We start from the raw sequence: 15,018 nt of genomic DNA on the forward strand, positions 1-15,018 counted from the left end.
CTTCTGTTCAGCACACAGTGACCAATCAATCCACAATGATTTATGAAGCACTTACTGTATGCTAGGCCCCAGGAATACAAATGCAAGAAATGAAGGATTCCCTCCTGGCCACTATGAAGAGTATAAATAATTTACCCAGGACCCTCATGTCAGGGTACGCAAGAGTTTGGCTGCTGGACTGGGGAGGTTGCCCTCAGATTAAGGACCGAAATGAGGAGGTAAAGATGTGGTTTTTTCTTTCTTCTAGAAAAAGGTGCTATTTCCTGAACTTCTCCATGTTCTAGCCTGTTTTGTTCAGAATATCAATTGTAGGAAAGGTGTCTACCTACATTGTTTTTGTTTTTTTTTTCTGAGGCAATTGGGGTTAAGTGACTTGCCCAGGGTCACAAAGCCAGGAAGTATTAAGTATTTAAAGCTAGATTTGAACTCTAGTCCTCCTGACTTCAGGGCTGGTGTTCTATCTATGGCCCTGCCATCTGCATTGTACAGGGAGTTTCTTTATCGGGGAGTTAGCTCCTTGAGCCAACCAAGCAAATCAAAAATTCCCATTTTTATTCCTGTGTCCTAGGATGTAGCCATCGACTCCCATCTAAACTGTCCCCGGCTGTTCTCGGCTCGGATTATGGTAGCGAGGGCGGTGAGGGGGAGAGAGGGCTGGGAATGAGTAGGGCAAGTTTGGGCTAACTGAGAAAACCTTTAATGGGGAAACCTGGAGCTGAGAATGAGGCTGGGGGTGTCACACAACCACAGGGAAGCTGCTGAAGCTCCTGAACACGTGGTCCGGCTCCAAGACCTCCAACTCTTCCCCACTTCCTGATGTTTCCCAGGAAACCTGAGAAAGGGGTTGGGAAGGTGGCCTGACACGCTGGGGAGACCGTGACCTGCTTCTCTCCACCATCTGCCCGGGCTCAGTGCTGTCTTGGGGGAAGCAGGGTCTGGGAGGCCTCCAATTTTCCTGTTGAATACGGACTTGGTACCGCTGGGATGAGGGGGAAGCCCTGTGGAGGCAGGCCTTTCCTTCCCATCCCTTTCACCAGAGACATCTCAAAAAGTCCCACACGCTCCTTGAACCAGGAATCTCTCTGTCTCCCTCTATCTCTGTCTCTGTTTCTCTGTCTCTCTCCCCCTCCATTCCCCCACAGGCTTGCTGGCACAGCCCTCCAAACAAGACCCCATTATACTCTCTGTTCCCCTTTATGGGAAGGATTCCCCATAGGCTTCAGCCAGGGAGACCTGGGAGAGGCTGTAGGGGAGAAAGAAAGTCTAGCAAAGTTGGAAGAGGACCCCGGAATCGCTGAACTGACTGTGGGGGGCTCTGAAGGCTCCTGCCTGGTCTCAGAAGGCCCAGAAGACCTTGTGACTTTGACAAGGGGTGGTGAAACCCCCTCAGATGCTGAATGGGCCTGGAGGGTTCCCAGAACCCTTGACGGTGGGGGGGACGTCGCTGACACGGCCGGCAGAGACGGAGGAACCTCTGGGGAGGGAGGAGGTAGATGAGAGGCTCCCGGTGTGAAGCGATTGAGGCAAGAGGACCCTGGTGAGGAGCAAGAACCCAGGAAAGGCCTTGGCCGTGGCTGGGGCAAGCGAGAGGGCTCCGGCCCCTTGGGCTCCACGGGCAAAGTCTCCACAGTCGGTGCATTCTTCCTCAACGGGACCTGGAGCCGCTGAGGTTCCGGACTCTGAGCATCAGCTCGGGGGTCTCCACAGCTGATGCTGCAGTTCTGGGGGGTCACGGCCGCTTCTCGGGGGTTCTGGGAGGCTTCGGGCAGAGGGAGCTCAGCTATCCCTTCCACAGGAAGCAAGACCCCTGACGGTTTCGAGGCAGGGAGAGAAGGGAGGGAAACAAAGTCAGTGCAAATACTGCGTCCTCCCCCTGCTCCCAGCCCTTGGCCGGCCGGCTCTGAGCGGGGGCTTCTCCTAGGCAGTGTCTGCTCTCTGAGGCAGCGTCTATTCTCTGAGGCAGCTGCTGACATGGGGAAACAAGCACAGCATCTGGAGGAAGGAAGCCAAACTGCTGACTCCTAACTGCTGTCAAGGAACTTCTGTCATCCTGCTTCTTATCAGTAAGAGGGCCACTAGGATGGCCCCCATCTCCCAGGGTTATCGGAGGGTACAGAGAGATAACATTCGTGGAGCCTTAAAGCGCTGGACAAATGTTAGCTGGGAGGATTTCCTGTCTTTCTTTGGATCCTCACAGCTTTGCCCAGGGCCCAGCGCATAGTAAGCGCTTAATAAGTTCCTCTTAACTCCTGTAGCCTGATTAAGCATGAAAGTCGTGGCTTTGGAGGCAAGAGGAGCTCACTTCGAATCCCACCTCTGTCACATCTATCTGGAAGGATCTTGGAGATGTGTCTTCCCTACTCTGGCCTCGATTTCCTCATTTGTAAAATGGGGGGAGCTGGTATGGAATTGATGGTTTCTGAGATCCTCACAAGCTCTGGATCTTTGATCTTATTATCCTGTCCTGTTTCCACCTTGGGCCTCAGTTTCCACATCTGTAAAATAGAGGGGGTGGACTCAGGGGCTCACAAGCTCTGGATCTTTGATCTTAGTATCCTAGATTACTTCCTTGCCTTGAGCCTCAGTTTCTATATCTGTAAAATAGGGGAGGGGTGGACTCAGGGGCTTTTGAGATCCTTATAAACTCTGGATCTTTGATCTTAGTATCCTAAATCACTTCCTTGCCTTGGGCCTCAGTTTCCACATCTGTAAAGGGGGGGGAGGGGCTGGGCAGAGTGACCTCTGAGGTTCCTGCCTACTGTGACAGTCTTTGACTCCAAGAGGAACAAGGGATAAGGCCAAGGGGGGAGGGAGGCCAGGGCGAGGGTCTCACCTTGGCAGGAGGAGCAGCAGTCCCTGGATGCCGGACCTGGGTCGGCACAGGCTGGCTGGCAGGTGACCTTCTCACAGCTCACCTCCCCAAGCTGAGGGAGCAGGAAAGAACCAGTGAGCCACCCTGCCCAAACGAACGCCCGTCCGCTCTGAAGCCTCCAAATAGAAATATTCCCACTGAGACCCGGCCCCTGCCTGGGACCCAGCACAGAGGAGCAGCAAGCCAGGACAGTCGAATGCAAAATACACCGGCTTTCCAGTCAGAGGAGCTGAGTTCAAATTTTGCATCCAAATATCATGGATTTAGTGCTGGAAAGGATCTCAGACCTCTCATTTTACAGATTAAGAAACTGAGGCCCAAGGTGGGGAGTGACTTGGCCACAAGGCTCCCAAAGACAGCACTGGAACTCACATCTTCTTTATTCCAAAGCCAGTGCTCTAACCACTGACCTACCAGACCTTATGGGCAAGCTGTTTCCTCTCTGTGGGCCTCAGCTTCCTCATCTGTACAATGAGAGGGCTGGTCTAGATGGTCTCTAATATCCCTTCTGGCTCTGAAATTACGATCCATTTAAATCAATCGTTCCCTGGGTCCCCAAAGGAAAGGAACGAGAGGGGAAGGGGCCGAAGAGAGCCAAGACTTTGTTGGCCCAGCTTTGGGGTGGGGATGGGGGTAAAAAGGAGTCTGAGGGCAGGGGCAGCAGGTCCTCTCCCTTGGTGGGCATCCTTCACCTGGCAGGTACAGCGAGTGCAGGGCTCATTCTCCAGCAAGAACACCTGCCCGTTGCCCACCTTCCTTCCTTCGTAGTTACAGTCTGCAGAAGGACAGAAGGAACAGCACCGGTATTGCACAGAGAGTTTCAATCCCCTCCCCATGGGCTGCATCCAGCCTTCCTGCATGTTACCCCTGCCCGCTCGTGCATCCTAGTCCCTGCTCATCTTCCACCTCTGGGCCTTGCGCTCCACACCCAGAATGCACTGCTGCTTATTTTGCCTTTTAGAGCAGCAAGCTTTCTCCAAAGCTCCTAGAAGACTCTTCCTTGATATTGCTCCCCAATTTCCCCAAAAATGGTGCTTTTCAATTTGTATGCATTTTAAAAGGCCCAGAGACATCATAGATAGAGTCAGCTTCCATGTCAGGAAGGCCTGAGCTCAAATGCAACCTTGGGCTCTTACTGGCCATGGGGCTCTGGACAAGTCACTTAACCCATCTGCCATAACTGCTGGAGAAGGAAATTACGCTTCGGTCCAGTCTCTTGGCCAAGAAAACCCCCTGGATAATAAGGTCCATGAAGAGACAGAGCCGGCTCGCCAACACATTCTATGCCCGTACACATAGAGAGGACCCTGTGTCTGTTCTATGTGCACACAATATTTCTCCCAGGAGAATCGGAACTCCCCGGGGCCGGGCCGCTGAGTACCATGTCTGGCACGCAGTCTATGATGAGTGAACATTTGCTGAATGAATGAGCCGAGGGTCCTAGGGGGCCGCTCACTCACCATGGCAGACCGGGCAGCATTCCCCCTCGGGATGGAACGGGTAGGTACAGGAAATGAGGCAATCCACGGGAGAGCAGGCCACAGAGCCCAGCTAGAGAAACACAGAAGCTTTCTGGGGGAGAGGGCTTTCAGGGACCCTGCAGGTTCATAGAACCCTTTCCTCTGCCCATTTTACAGCCCAGGAAGCTGAGCCCGAGAGTACACAGCCAAGATGGCTCAGGGAATAAAGAAGGAGAGTCCCACAGAATAAAGAAGGAGAGTCCCACAGCCCCTTAGTGCTGTTGGGACAGCAGGAGGAGGTGGCTGAGAAATGGGGCTCCCAGGTCGTGGGAAGTGGCATTCTAGGTAAGAAGGGTCTAGCCTCCAACACTCTGCAAGTCCTTGGGGGCGAAGTTGCAGAGGCCTGCTGCAGGCACACGTGCTGGGGGTGGGGCTCGGGGGAAATCTGCCCCTCCTGCCTTTTTACACAGGGGGGTGCCAGAGCTGACTCGGACCCCAGATCCAAGGCCGGTCTTCATGGGAGAGGGAGGCTCCTGCACCTGCTGGAACCGGCACAAAAGGCAGCCTGTCCCAAGCGGGCTTCCTCCAGCTCAGCGGCTAAAAGTGGAGCGGGGCCCTTCTGGTTTGTCATACCAGACAGATGCAGCTGAGGCAGGGGTCCAGCACGGAGGGGAAGGTCTCGTTGTTATAGAATATTCTTCCTGTGTAAGTGCAGCCTAAGGGGGAGGGAGACAAAAAGGCCGGATCAGAGGGACCTTCTGGAATGCTCGCGAGTGCCTCGTTACAGCTCCTGGCCCACGGGGCAGCCCCCACGCAGCCATCCACCAGCTTGCTCAACAGATCTGCCTCCCCATTTGAGGCTGGACTCCATTCTGGGTCTCACTCTGTAATCAATTACTCTCAGATCAATTTCCCATTTGAGGCTGGATTCCATTCTGGGTCTCACTGTTTGTCATGTCAATTACTCTCAGATCAATTTCCTATTTGAGTCTGGATTCTATTCTGGGTCTCACTGTTTGTCATGTCAGTTACTCTCAGATCAATTTCACAAACGACTGTCAAGTGCCTGCAATGGCCTTGATGCTGGAAATAGACAGGAAGGAAACCCTCCCTGGCCACAAGAAGCTTCCATCCTTCTGGAGGAAACCGTCAAGGACACAGCTAGATACAAAGCATATCCAAAGCAATAAGAAGTTCCAGAGGGAGAAGAGTAGAATGGGGAGGGGCAGGCAGAATCAGGGAGGGAAGCTGGGGCTTCTAAAAGGAGAATAAGCCTCTCCCCAGTTAAAGCTCCCTCTGATGAGATGGCCTAATAGCGTGGAATTCTGCCCACTGTTCTCCCCCTCCCCACCCAGCCTGCACTCTTCCCTTTCTCTAAAACCCACCAGTGGGTTTTTCCTCAAGAGCTCGAGCCCCAGAGATGCTCTCCCACTCCTGATCACCCCCTAGTTTTACTATCTGCTTTATACATTTTACAACAGGATTTTATTTAATTTAGTTTTTATTTATTTAATTTTATTTAATTTAGCCATTTTACGTGGCTCACTATGTGCAAGTCCCAATTCCCCAACTGGGTGATGAGCTCAGAAGACCAATGTGGCCATTCCAAGGTACTCTCTGCATCCCGAGTTGAGGAGCTTAGTTGGTACAAAGGATAATTGCAGGTTGAATTGAATAGAGCACTAACATCTGGTAACATGGCAGCTGCTTGGAGATCATATAGGCCAAACCCTTCACTTTTCTGTGAGGAAATGAGCCCCAAAGCAGGGAGGATTGTTTTAAAGTTTGCTTTAAAACTCTCGTCTTAGTTCCAATGACCTTGTGATGAAGAGAGCCAACTGCACCCAGAGAGGACTGTGGGAACTGAGTGGATCACAATATGGCATTCTCACTCTTTCTGTTGTTATTTGTATTTTGTTTTCTTTCTCATTTTTTCCCTTTTTGATCTGATTTTTCTTGTGCAGCAAGAGAATTGTATATTACATATACTGGTTTGAACATATATTTCTACCATGTTTAACATATAGTCCAATATATGTTGCCATCTGGGAAAGGGGTGAGGGAGGGGGGCAGGCAACTGGAACACAAAGTTTTGCAAGGGCTAATGTCGAAGAATTATCCATGCTTGTTTTGAAAATAAAAAGCTTTAATTAAAAAAAAAAAAAACTCTGGCCTTTGACAAGCTATTTTAAAGAATCTGCCATCAAACAAAAAGCATTTATTAAATGCCTACCATATGCTGGGCACTGAGTCAAAGGCTAGGGATGGCCAAAACTGCCCCTGGCCTCAGAGAGCTCCCATTCAGAAGATAATACAGAAATAACTAACATAGCCAAGATACATATAGATTAGCTGGAAGGTATCCTTTAAGGAAATGGCTTCCTTCAGAAGGGTTGCCTCCCCCGATCACTTCCATGAGATACCTACTCTCTCCACGGATACAGATAGAAACCCATCCTATAAAATTCTTGTCTACATCCTTCTTGTCCTCCATCCTTTAGAGGGGGTCCATCCAAAACTCTGCAATCTTTATCTAGTTCCATGACACTGTGTACCAGCCAATGGCAGAGCTGAGATGGCGGCACAGTGTCCTACAAAGATCTGGACCCAAATCCTCCTACCCAAATGAATGAGCTTGGCACTTCACTCCCTGGGAATTCAGTTTCTTCATCTGAAAAGTGAGGATGTAGCTCTATGACGCAATGACCAGCACTTGGTACAATGCCTGGTGTCCAGTAGGCACTTAGCAGCTGTTCACTGTTCGTCTGACTATCTGCCTGGGTGGACGGATGTCCTTTAAGGTTCCTTGCAGCTCTATCATAATCCTGACCCCATGAGTTTAGGTCTCTGGGCTCCCAACCCTCTGCAAGTGGATCCCGTTGGAGGGGACTCGGGGAAAGATTTAGAGTTAGAGTCGTTAATCCCTCTTGCTTACCTGCCGAGCAGTCGGGGCAGCACTGTCCTGGGATCCGAATGGGGTGAGGACACGTCTCCACGCAGTCAGTCCGCTCACAGCTCACAGAGCCATCTGCCTGAAAGAAGGAGGCACTTGACAGAACCTCTGAGGTGCCGCCTGAAGCCAGGCCGGGCTTGCTCTCCCAACACCCCTCTAAGCTCCATTCAGAAAAAAGGAAGATGCTGTTCCGGCAGCAGGAGGCAGCTCCAATTCCCGAGAGAAGAGCGAGCCAGATCACCGGGGAAGGCAGTGTACCAGAAAAGGAGAACAGCCCTGGGCCCCAAACAAAGCAACACCCCAGAACCTCCCTCCGCAGGCAGACCGTTCCCAGACTAAACCAGAAGCTGGGGCCAGCCTGACCCATCTCCAATGCCGGTGCCCTTGGGTTCAAGGGTGAAGGACCCATCTGCCCTAAATCTACAGAGTACAATAATATCCTCTTTTCCATATGGGAATGTGATTTCTTTCTTTCTTTTTTTTTATTTCATTAAATTAAATGAATTTAATTTAAATTATTAAATTTAATTAATTTAAAATTAAATTAAAGCTTTTTATTTTCAAAATATCTACATGGATAATTTTCAACATTCGCTCTTACAAAATCTTGTGTTCTCAATTTTTTCCCTCCCTTCCCCACACCCCCTCCCCAGATGGCAAGTAATCCAATATGTGCTACTCATGGGCAATTCTTCCCTCCCTCTTATGGGAATATTATTTCAACAGGAAGGTAAGCTTTCCTAAGGGTTAGGGAGCCACCGTGGAAGAGGATCTGAGAAGTGCTTACCGATGCTTTGGGCAAACTGGCATCAGCTCCCTAATAATGTCTCGGAAAGCACACACAGTGACGTATCTCTCTTCTCAGATCACAGCTCAAAGGGGCCAGGGAGACCATCTAATTCTACCTCCCCATTTTTTAGGTAAGGAAACTGAGGCTTAGGAAGGCCACGTCACTTGCCCAGAGTTAGAAAACTGTCCAAGGCAAACCTGGAGGCCCAGTCTTCCTGAGGGCCAGGCCCACTTTCTACCTTACATCATGACGTCTCTCATGCTAAATGGCTTTTTCTTCCCAAGTGGAGGATTCGGGTATATAGCCAGCCTCCATTTCCCCAGATTTGATTTCACAGAATACCTGGGTCCTAAACTATTGAGCACCCAGGGGACAGGGGCAGAGCACCCAGGGGATGGGGGCAGCTACACAAAGCTCCCTGGCCGGCAGCCTGAAGCAGCTCAGCCTTGGGCAGTAAGGGCCGGGCTCCCGAGGAGGCCAGGGAGCGGGCATGAGTGGGGAATCTTCTCTCCTTGGCCCGGGCCAGGGAGAACGGGTATAGCTGAGTGAGGTAGAACAGGCTGTCATTCACCTGGCAAATGCATAACTCACAGGGATCACCAGGGGACCAGATCTGTCCAATGGGAAACTCAATTCCATTGTCATCGAGAGAGCAGCCTGGCCACAAGGAAAGAAGCAAGAGATACCAAGGGTGAGGGAACAAGTGGGAAGGGGAAGGGAAGGAGGGGGGCAGAGGGCATGGCCAAGGGACGGGGCTACAGGTGGCAGGTGGCTTTGAAGGCTCAGATTTGGAAGGGAGACACCATGGAGGCAATGAGTCCCCATCCCCGGGAGCCTCTCAGCAGAGCCCAGGTGACTACTTGCTGCTCAGAGTCGGACTGAATTAAATTCTAGAATCGGGGAAACTTGGCAGAGTCCTCAGAAACACATGTACAAGAATCCACTGCCATCTTTGCCTGAAGACCTCTAGCCTGTGGGTCCCTAAAACCCCAGATCTTTTTCAGATGGCTTGCAGTCCAGCCACATTCCCTTCATCTTATACATGAGAGGTTGACTGCTTGAACCCTTGCACGGGACTTTGCATTTATCCCTAGTGAACTTTGTCTTCTGAGATCTGGGCCAGCGTTTTAGCCCGTCCAGACCTGGGCTCTCACGCAAAGGGCCTCTAAGGTCCCTGCCGAGCTTGAGATCCTCCATTGCAGGGGATGGGAGGGAGGAAGGAAAGGTTATCGGGCCATCCTCACCTGACACAGGGGTGGGCTCTCGGCAGGTAAAGCAACACTGGCCTGGCCCCAGCTGCCATTCCTCTCTTGGACAGGCCAGGTCTGGACAAGGCGTGAAGGTGCACTGAACTTCCCCGTTCTGAAAGGAACCGGACAGGCGGGTAATAGATGTGGCTCCTCCACTTCTTCCAGAAGCCTGTTCTGGAGTTGGGGGCCGAGAGCCAGGCCCTGAAAACTCCATCACGCTCCTGCTCCTCATCCTTTGCCCCTCCCCAACAGCCAAAAGACATGAGGTCATGGGGCAGGTGAGAGAGATGGGATAAAGCTACCTGACTGCTTCCCACCCCCTCCCCCAGGAGAACCGCCAGGAAGCACAGCGCCCAGGGTCAGCCGCTCCCTACCTGGCAGACGCAGGTGGTGCATTCATCCCCGTCCCCGCTGAACTCAGCCCCCTCCGGGTAGAATCGGCCATGGAAATAGCATCGTGCTGCGAAGGAACCGTTTTAAGCCCTCTGCACGCCAGCAGCTCGGGAAGGGGGAAGATGGGATACCGTGCAAGGGCAATGGCCCACTGCCAGCGGCAGCTAGAGCTTATGGGAAGATCCCTGTGCCCTTGAGCCACTTCTGTTTCCCCCCTAAAGAATTCTGTTTTTCAGTCTGGGTATAGAAATTGGCAGGCAATGAATATGTGCAGGAGCCAATTCTTGATAGAAACCGCGGGGGACCCCTGGCCGGCTAGACGTGAGGGGGGACAGCCCAGACGTATCGTCACAACCAGAATACCAATAGCTCATGTTTGTATAACGCTTTAGGGTTTGCAAAATGCTCTTCTGCCAATCGCCTTGAGAGGGAAGTAGATTAAAGATAATTATTTCCATTTCACAGGTAAGGAAACTGAGGCTCAAAGAGTCGTGTGAAGTCGTGTGAAGTCACATGGGGCATAAGGAGCCACATCTCCAAGGTCAGACCAGCCCTTCCACAGAGCAAGGGGCTCGTCCAAGGCCACAGACCCTTGAGGAGTCCAGACTCCAGGGGCCGCCTCTCTCGTGGGATCAGGGCCTCTGCCAAATGGCAAATGCAGCCCGTCAAACCGCTAAGGTCACAGCAGCTGCTTCTCGCATCATGGACGAAAACCAAGTTAAAAAGCACATTGGGAAAGTGCTCTGGGGGGTGTGAGGGGGAAGGAAGAGCCCGCTCCACCTGGGGCCAGTCCCTCCAATCCCAGCCCAGCAGCTGCCCCATTTCAAAGGGCCACCAAACGTTCTTGTCCACCATGTTTTCAGGTGGTCCGGACTGGCCGAGGGCACCGGGAGCCCGAGCGAGTCGGAGAAACTTACCTGGGACACAGGGGCAGCAGTCAGACTGTGGAGGGGTCAGGCAAGGACCGGGAGGGCACTCGGGGGCCAGACATGACACGTTCCCGGCCTGCAGGAGGCGGGGGAGGAGGGTGGCTGAGGTGGGGCTGGAGGGCTTCAAGCCCCCCGATTTTCCCTGCTCTCCACCACATGCTCAGCCTCCTGCCTTGCTGGTTGACCAGCAAGGTCTCCAGGAGATCGAGAGGCCCGGAGGTGGGCACGTCCCTGACGGAGCTGCCCCTAAATCCACTTATTAGCAGATTTCATCTCGGCCACTGAGCCCCTGACCAGCACTGGCCAGAAAGCGGGCAGCGTCCTGAGCAGGAGAGCTTCCCAGAAGGCCCAGCTGGGGTTACAGTTGAACCCCCGGGGTTTCCCACTGACTCCGTTAATACATTGGCAAATATTGTGCCTGAAGAGAGAGCAGCTCAAGGTCCCCTCAGGAGCCTTTTCCCCCTCCCTTCCTAACCAGATGGGTTGCGTTTGCTGGTTAACCCCTTCCTGCCTGCCGAGGGCACCCCCGCCTCGCAGGAGCCCTCCTCCCAGCGGCCCCAGGTCTCCATCCTGGAGCCGTAGGGCCCCATCTGGCGAGCCTGAGCCAGCTCCTGCCTTCCCCCTGCAAGCTTCTGTGCCTCTCGGGTTCCCCAGAGAGCCGAGGAAACCCCCCCGGCCGGAGGCTGGAAGGAGACACACTTACAAGGCAGACGCAGATGGTGCAGTTCTCGCTGGCAGGGGAGAACACGTCCCCTTCGGCCCTGGGTAAACCATCATAAAAACAACCTGGGAGACAGGGAGGACATGGAGCGACCCAGGGGAACTCGGCCCCAAAGGGGAAAGGGGGGAGGCCCAGAAACCCCCCCAACCAGGCAGCTCTTCCCCACTCCCATGGCCCCAGTGAAGGGGGACCCCCCCAACCACGAAGACTTGGACCAAAGCAAAAGCAGACTTGCGAACTTGGAAAGAATCAGCCATCACCCAATGTGGAACTCATTAAGCCACATCCCCCCAGGGTGAGGCGCGCTGGCACTAGAAGGACCTCCTTCAGAGGTTGTGGGGTGGAGGCTCCCCACGGCCCTCCTCCACCCGGTGGGGAAGAGGGGACCCACGTCCACCTTGGGATGAGAGGGAAGCAGAGGGAGGTGGAGGGAGGGGAGCCCCGCTGGGGCCTCAGGGAGGACACACATCCCCTGCTCTTTGGGGTGGATCTGGCACTTAGAGAGCCAGAGCTGGGAACACTATGTGATCTTGGGAACTCACCACCTCAGTGAGCCTCATTTTCCCCATCTGTAAAATGGGGAGAATAATGCCCAATACGCCTACAGGAACAAGTTGTGCCTGTCAAATGGGAGGCCACGTGATGCAGTGCAAAAGACAGCAGGGCCTCTAGAGGGCTTGGGCTCTAACCACTGGTCATAGATCTAGAGCAGAAGAGGCCTTGGAGGCCACTGGTCCAGCTCCCCAGCCGAGGGCCTGGATTGGAAGCCAGGCTTGATTTCCTGACTCTGGGACCAGCTTGGGGAGGCGGGTTTGGCCCCTGAGGAGGAGGGGCCCAGACCCACACAGGGCAGTGGCCCTCCGAGCTGCTCCTCACCTGAACAGTTGGGACAGCAGCTACCTTCTGGGGAGGGGAGCGGGTGGGAGCAGGAAGCTTTGCACCGCACCCGGTCACAGGTCACCGCACCATCCTACAACAGGAGACACCAGTCACCCCCAGGCCGCAGGGACCAGGGCTGAGAGGGCGGGGCCACCGGCTGGCACTCACCTGGCACCGACAGTGCGAGCAGCCAGGTTCGGTCCAGCGGCTCCCGTGCTCGCGGCTGCTTCCTTGGTGCCAGCAAGGGGACGGTGCTGGGGAAGGCTGAGATGTCGAGGGGCCTCTGGGAGGAGGAGGGGTCCTCAGCCCCTCGCTGTGCAGGAGCGAGGGGGGCAGCAGGCCCGCCAGAATAGATGGCTTCACCGTTCTTCCCTGAGAGGAGGGGCTGGGGGACGGGGGGGCTGTGGGAACCGAGGGCATGGAAGATCGGGCAGAGGCGGGGGGGCCGGGCAGAGCCGAGGGCAGTGTTGGGGCTGGGGTCGTTCTGGTTACTGGTGGGGGACCCGGGGCCCGGGAGGGAGGGCCGTGGCCGGGAGGCAGGGCGGGCAGGCCGGACTCCGGAAAGAGCAGCAGCATCTTCGGGGGGTGCTGGAGGGACTGCAGGATGGCCGAGGGGGCAAGCACGGCCTTCGGAAACGCTGAAAGAGAGAGCATCAAGGGCAGATGCGGCTCCACAGGGTCACAGCATTTCAGCTCAAAGAACCTTGGTGGCTGCCCACCCGAACCAGTGGGCAACCAGGTCACTGCTCAGCTCTCCAGGGAGGGGCCCATTCCTCTCCTGCCCACTCCCTACACTCTTGTTTCTCTGTCTCTCTCTTTTCTCTGTCTCTGTCTCTGTCTCCTTTGTTTCTGTCTCTCTCTCTCTCTCTCTCTGTCTCTCTCTCCTCTCTCTTTGCATCTCTCTGTATCTCTCCCCTTCTCTGTCTCCTCTGTCTCTGTCTCTCTCTATGTTTTCTTTCACAACTTGAATTTTATGAAATGTTTTGTGTAACTTCAAAGTGGTTTCTTAATTGTGGATGGGGGAGAAGGGAGAGAACCTAGAACTCAAACATTTTTAAAAAATGAAAAAAATTATTTTGAATGTAAGCGGGAAAAATATTCAATAATTTTTAAAAATAAAAATAATTTTAAAAGAGTTGGAATAGTTCCATCCTCTCAACAGGCTTTCAAGTGGTGCAGAGGACAGGGTGATGGAATATGAAGCTCACACATTTACTAATGTGTGATTTTAGGCAAATTACCCAGCTTATCTGTGCCTCAGTTTACTGATTTATAAAATGGGAGAGAGGCTAACTCAAGTTGCTCTAAGGTCCCTTCCCCCATGGGCTATGGGCCTGTCGTACTGTCTAACCAATACTTATTGATCGATTGAAAAACAATCTTTCTTCCTATTTTTTTCAGCCTCAGAGAGCACAAACTACAGACTGTGCTTTGCTTTCAATTAAAAGGTTAGTACAGGGTGGTCCTAAGAAGCAAAACCCCTTCCCACCGCTGCCAATTCTTCCTCTCCAGCATCCCTTTGGGCCCCCTGGATCTCCTCGGTCACACTGTTGTCTCCCTGGCTCCCGAAGCCGGCACACCAAGAAGCAGGACAGGAGAAAGAAAGGGGAGTGTGACCTGGGCACTCATCCTGGGCACTGGCCACTGCAGCTGCCTTCTCCTAGCCCAGGGCATCTGCCTGACAGGTCACTGGGCTGATGCCGCATTGCCCTCTGGGAGAGAGCAAGCCCAGGAAGGGAGAGAAAGGAGGAGCAGGGAGGGGAGACATAAGGAGAAAGGGGGAGCTCAAGAGATCCACACGTGAGAACAAAGAAAGAGAAAATGAGTGGCCAGAGGTTTAGTCAGCAGACAGAAGAGAGTGATGGTCTTTGTTAAAAAAAATAAATAAATAAATGAACCAATAAGCATCTCTTAAGCACTTACTATATTTCAAGCTCTAGGCTAAGCTCTAGAAGAAAAGACTATTAATAAAATATGAAAAAGAGAGAGAGAAAACAAAAAGTTCAGGAAGGGTACAAATAGGGCGATTTTGTTACCATCTAGTTAAGTTTTTTAATACATTTTTTAAAATACTGCATGAGAGAGAGTCAGGATTTTACAAATAATTCTCTCCCTTGTTCGTTATCGAACTTGGAAATCTTCAATTTCATAACAAAAAAAGAAAATAATTCTAAAAGGGAAGAAGAAAGAAAAGGCGATGGAAGGAAAAAGGAGGAAAGAGAAGGCATTTAGTAGGAATATTTTAGAAATTAGAAGGGAAGGGGCAGTTAGGTAGCATAGTGGATAGAGCTCTGGTCTTGGAGTCAGATTGGGCCTGAATTCAAATCCAGAGTCAGAAATGTATGAGGAAAAATGAGGAAAGAGGTAGAGGAAAGGAGGGAGAGGACGAATGAAGGAGGGATTAAAAAAGACAAAGTTTCCTAACCCCTAGAACGTTCTAAAGGGGCCTCAGAGATCAGTGAGCCCAATGGGTGTAGGAGCAACATCCCTCAAGACCAAGGATTCATCACCCTTTCTCTGTATTCCCGTCTCCTCTGGTGATCTGGGAAAAGCTGATGGAGTCCTCAAAATGGTTTTAAGTGAAAAGGAAATTACTGTACTGAAATATAATTATCAAAATATTTTCAAAAAAATAATCACAGAGCAGACTTGAAGAACCCCTACTTCCAGAAAATATCTGACAAATGCCATCCAGTACTGAGCATGATGATTGGCACAGAGTAGGTGCTTAATAAATGCTTATGGATTCCAGTTCAATCAACCCACCTACA

The 15,018-nt window shown here is 52.4% G+C and overlaps 1 protein-coding gene across 2 annotated transcripts in view; it reads right to left on the bottom strand.

Annotated features, from left to right (window-relative positions):
- Positions 1 to 330: 330 nt before the first annotated feature.
- The window catches only part of VWCE (von Willebrand factor C and EGF domains), a 30,959-nt gene continuing 16,271 nt past the window's right edge, over positions 331 to 15,018 (bottom strand). Inside the window, exons 8-20 of one of the 2 annotated variants that reach the window (XM_074272583.1) lie at positions 12,416 to 12,885; positions 12,245 to 12,338; positions 11,351 to 11,433; positions 10,636 to 10,723; positions 9,700 to 9,785; positions 9,320 to 9,437; positions 8,667 to 8,732; positions 7,268 to 7,360; positions 4,966 to 5,048; positions 4,333 to 4,423; positions 3,565 to 3,647; positions 2,834 to 2,924; positions 331 to 1,807 (exon numbers count right to left, since the gene is read on the bottom strand). In XM_074272583.1, the coding sequence (XP_074128684.1) occupies positions 1,176 to 1,807; positions 2,834 to 2,924; positions 3,565 to 3,647; positions 4,333 to 4,423; positions 4,966 to 5,048; positions 7,268 to 7,360; positions 8,667 to 8,732; positions 9,320 to 9,437; positions 9,700 to 9,785; positions 10,636 to 10,723; positions 11,351 to 11,433; positions 12,245 to 12,338; positions 12,416 to 12,885 (2,078 nt within the window). In that variant the 3' untranslated portion in view covers positions 331 to 1,175. Of the gene's footprint in view, positions 1,808 to 2,833; positions 2,925 to 3,564; positions 3,648 to 4,332; positions 4,424 to 4,965; positions 5,049 to 7,267; positions 7,365 to 8,646; positions 8,733 to 9,319; positions 9,438 to 9,699; positions 9,786 to 10,635; positions 10,724 to 11,350; positions 11,434 to 12,244; positions 12,339 to 12,415; positions 12,886 to 15,018 lie in introns of both variants that reach the window. The other variant, XM_074272582.1, reaches the window with a different exon arrangement.

This window comes from Sminthopsis crassicaudata, chromosome 6, assembly GCF_048593235.1.
Source record: "Sminthopsis crassicaudata isolate SCR6 chromosome 6, ASM4859323v1, whole genome shotgun sequence".
NCBI classification, from domain to species: Eukaryota; Metazoa; Chordata; class Mammalia; order Dasyuromorphia; family Dasyuridae; genus Sminthopsis; species Sminthopsis crassicaudata.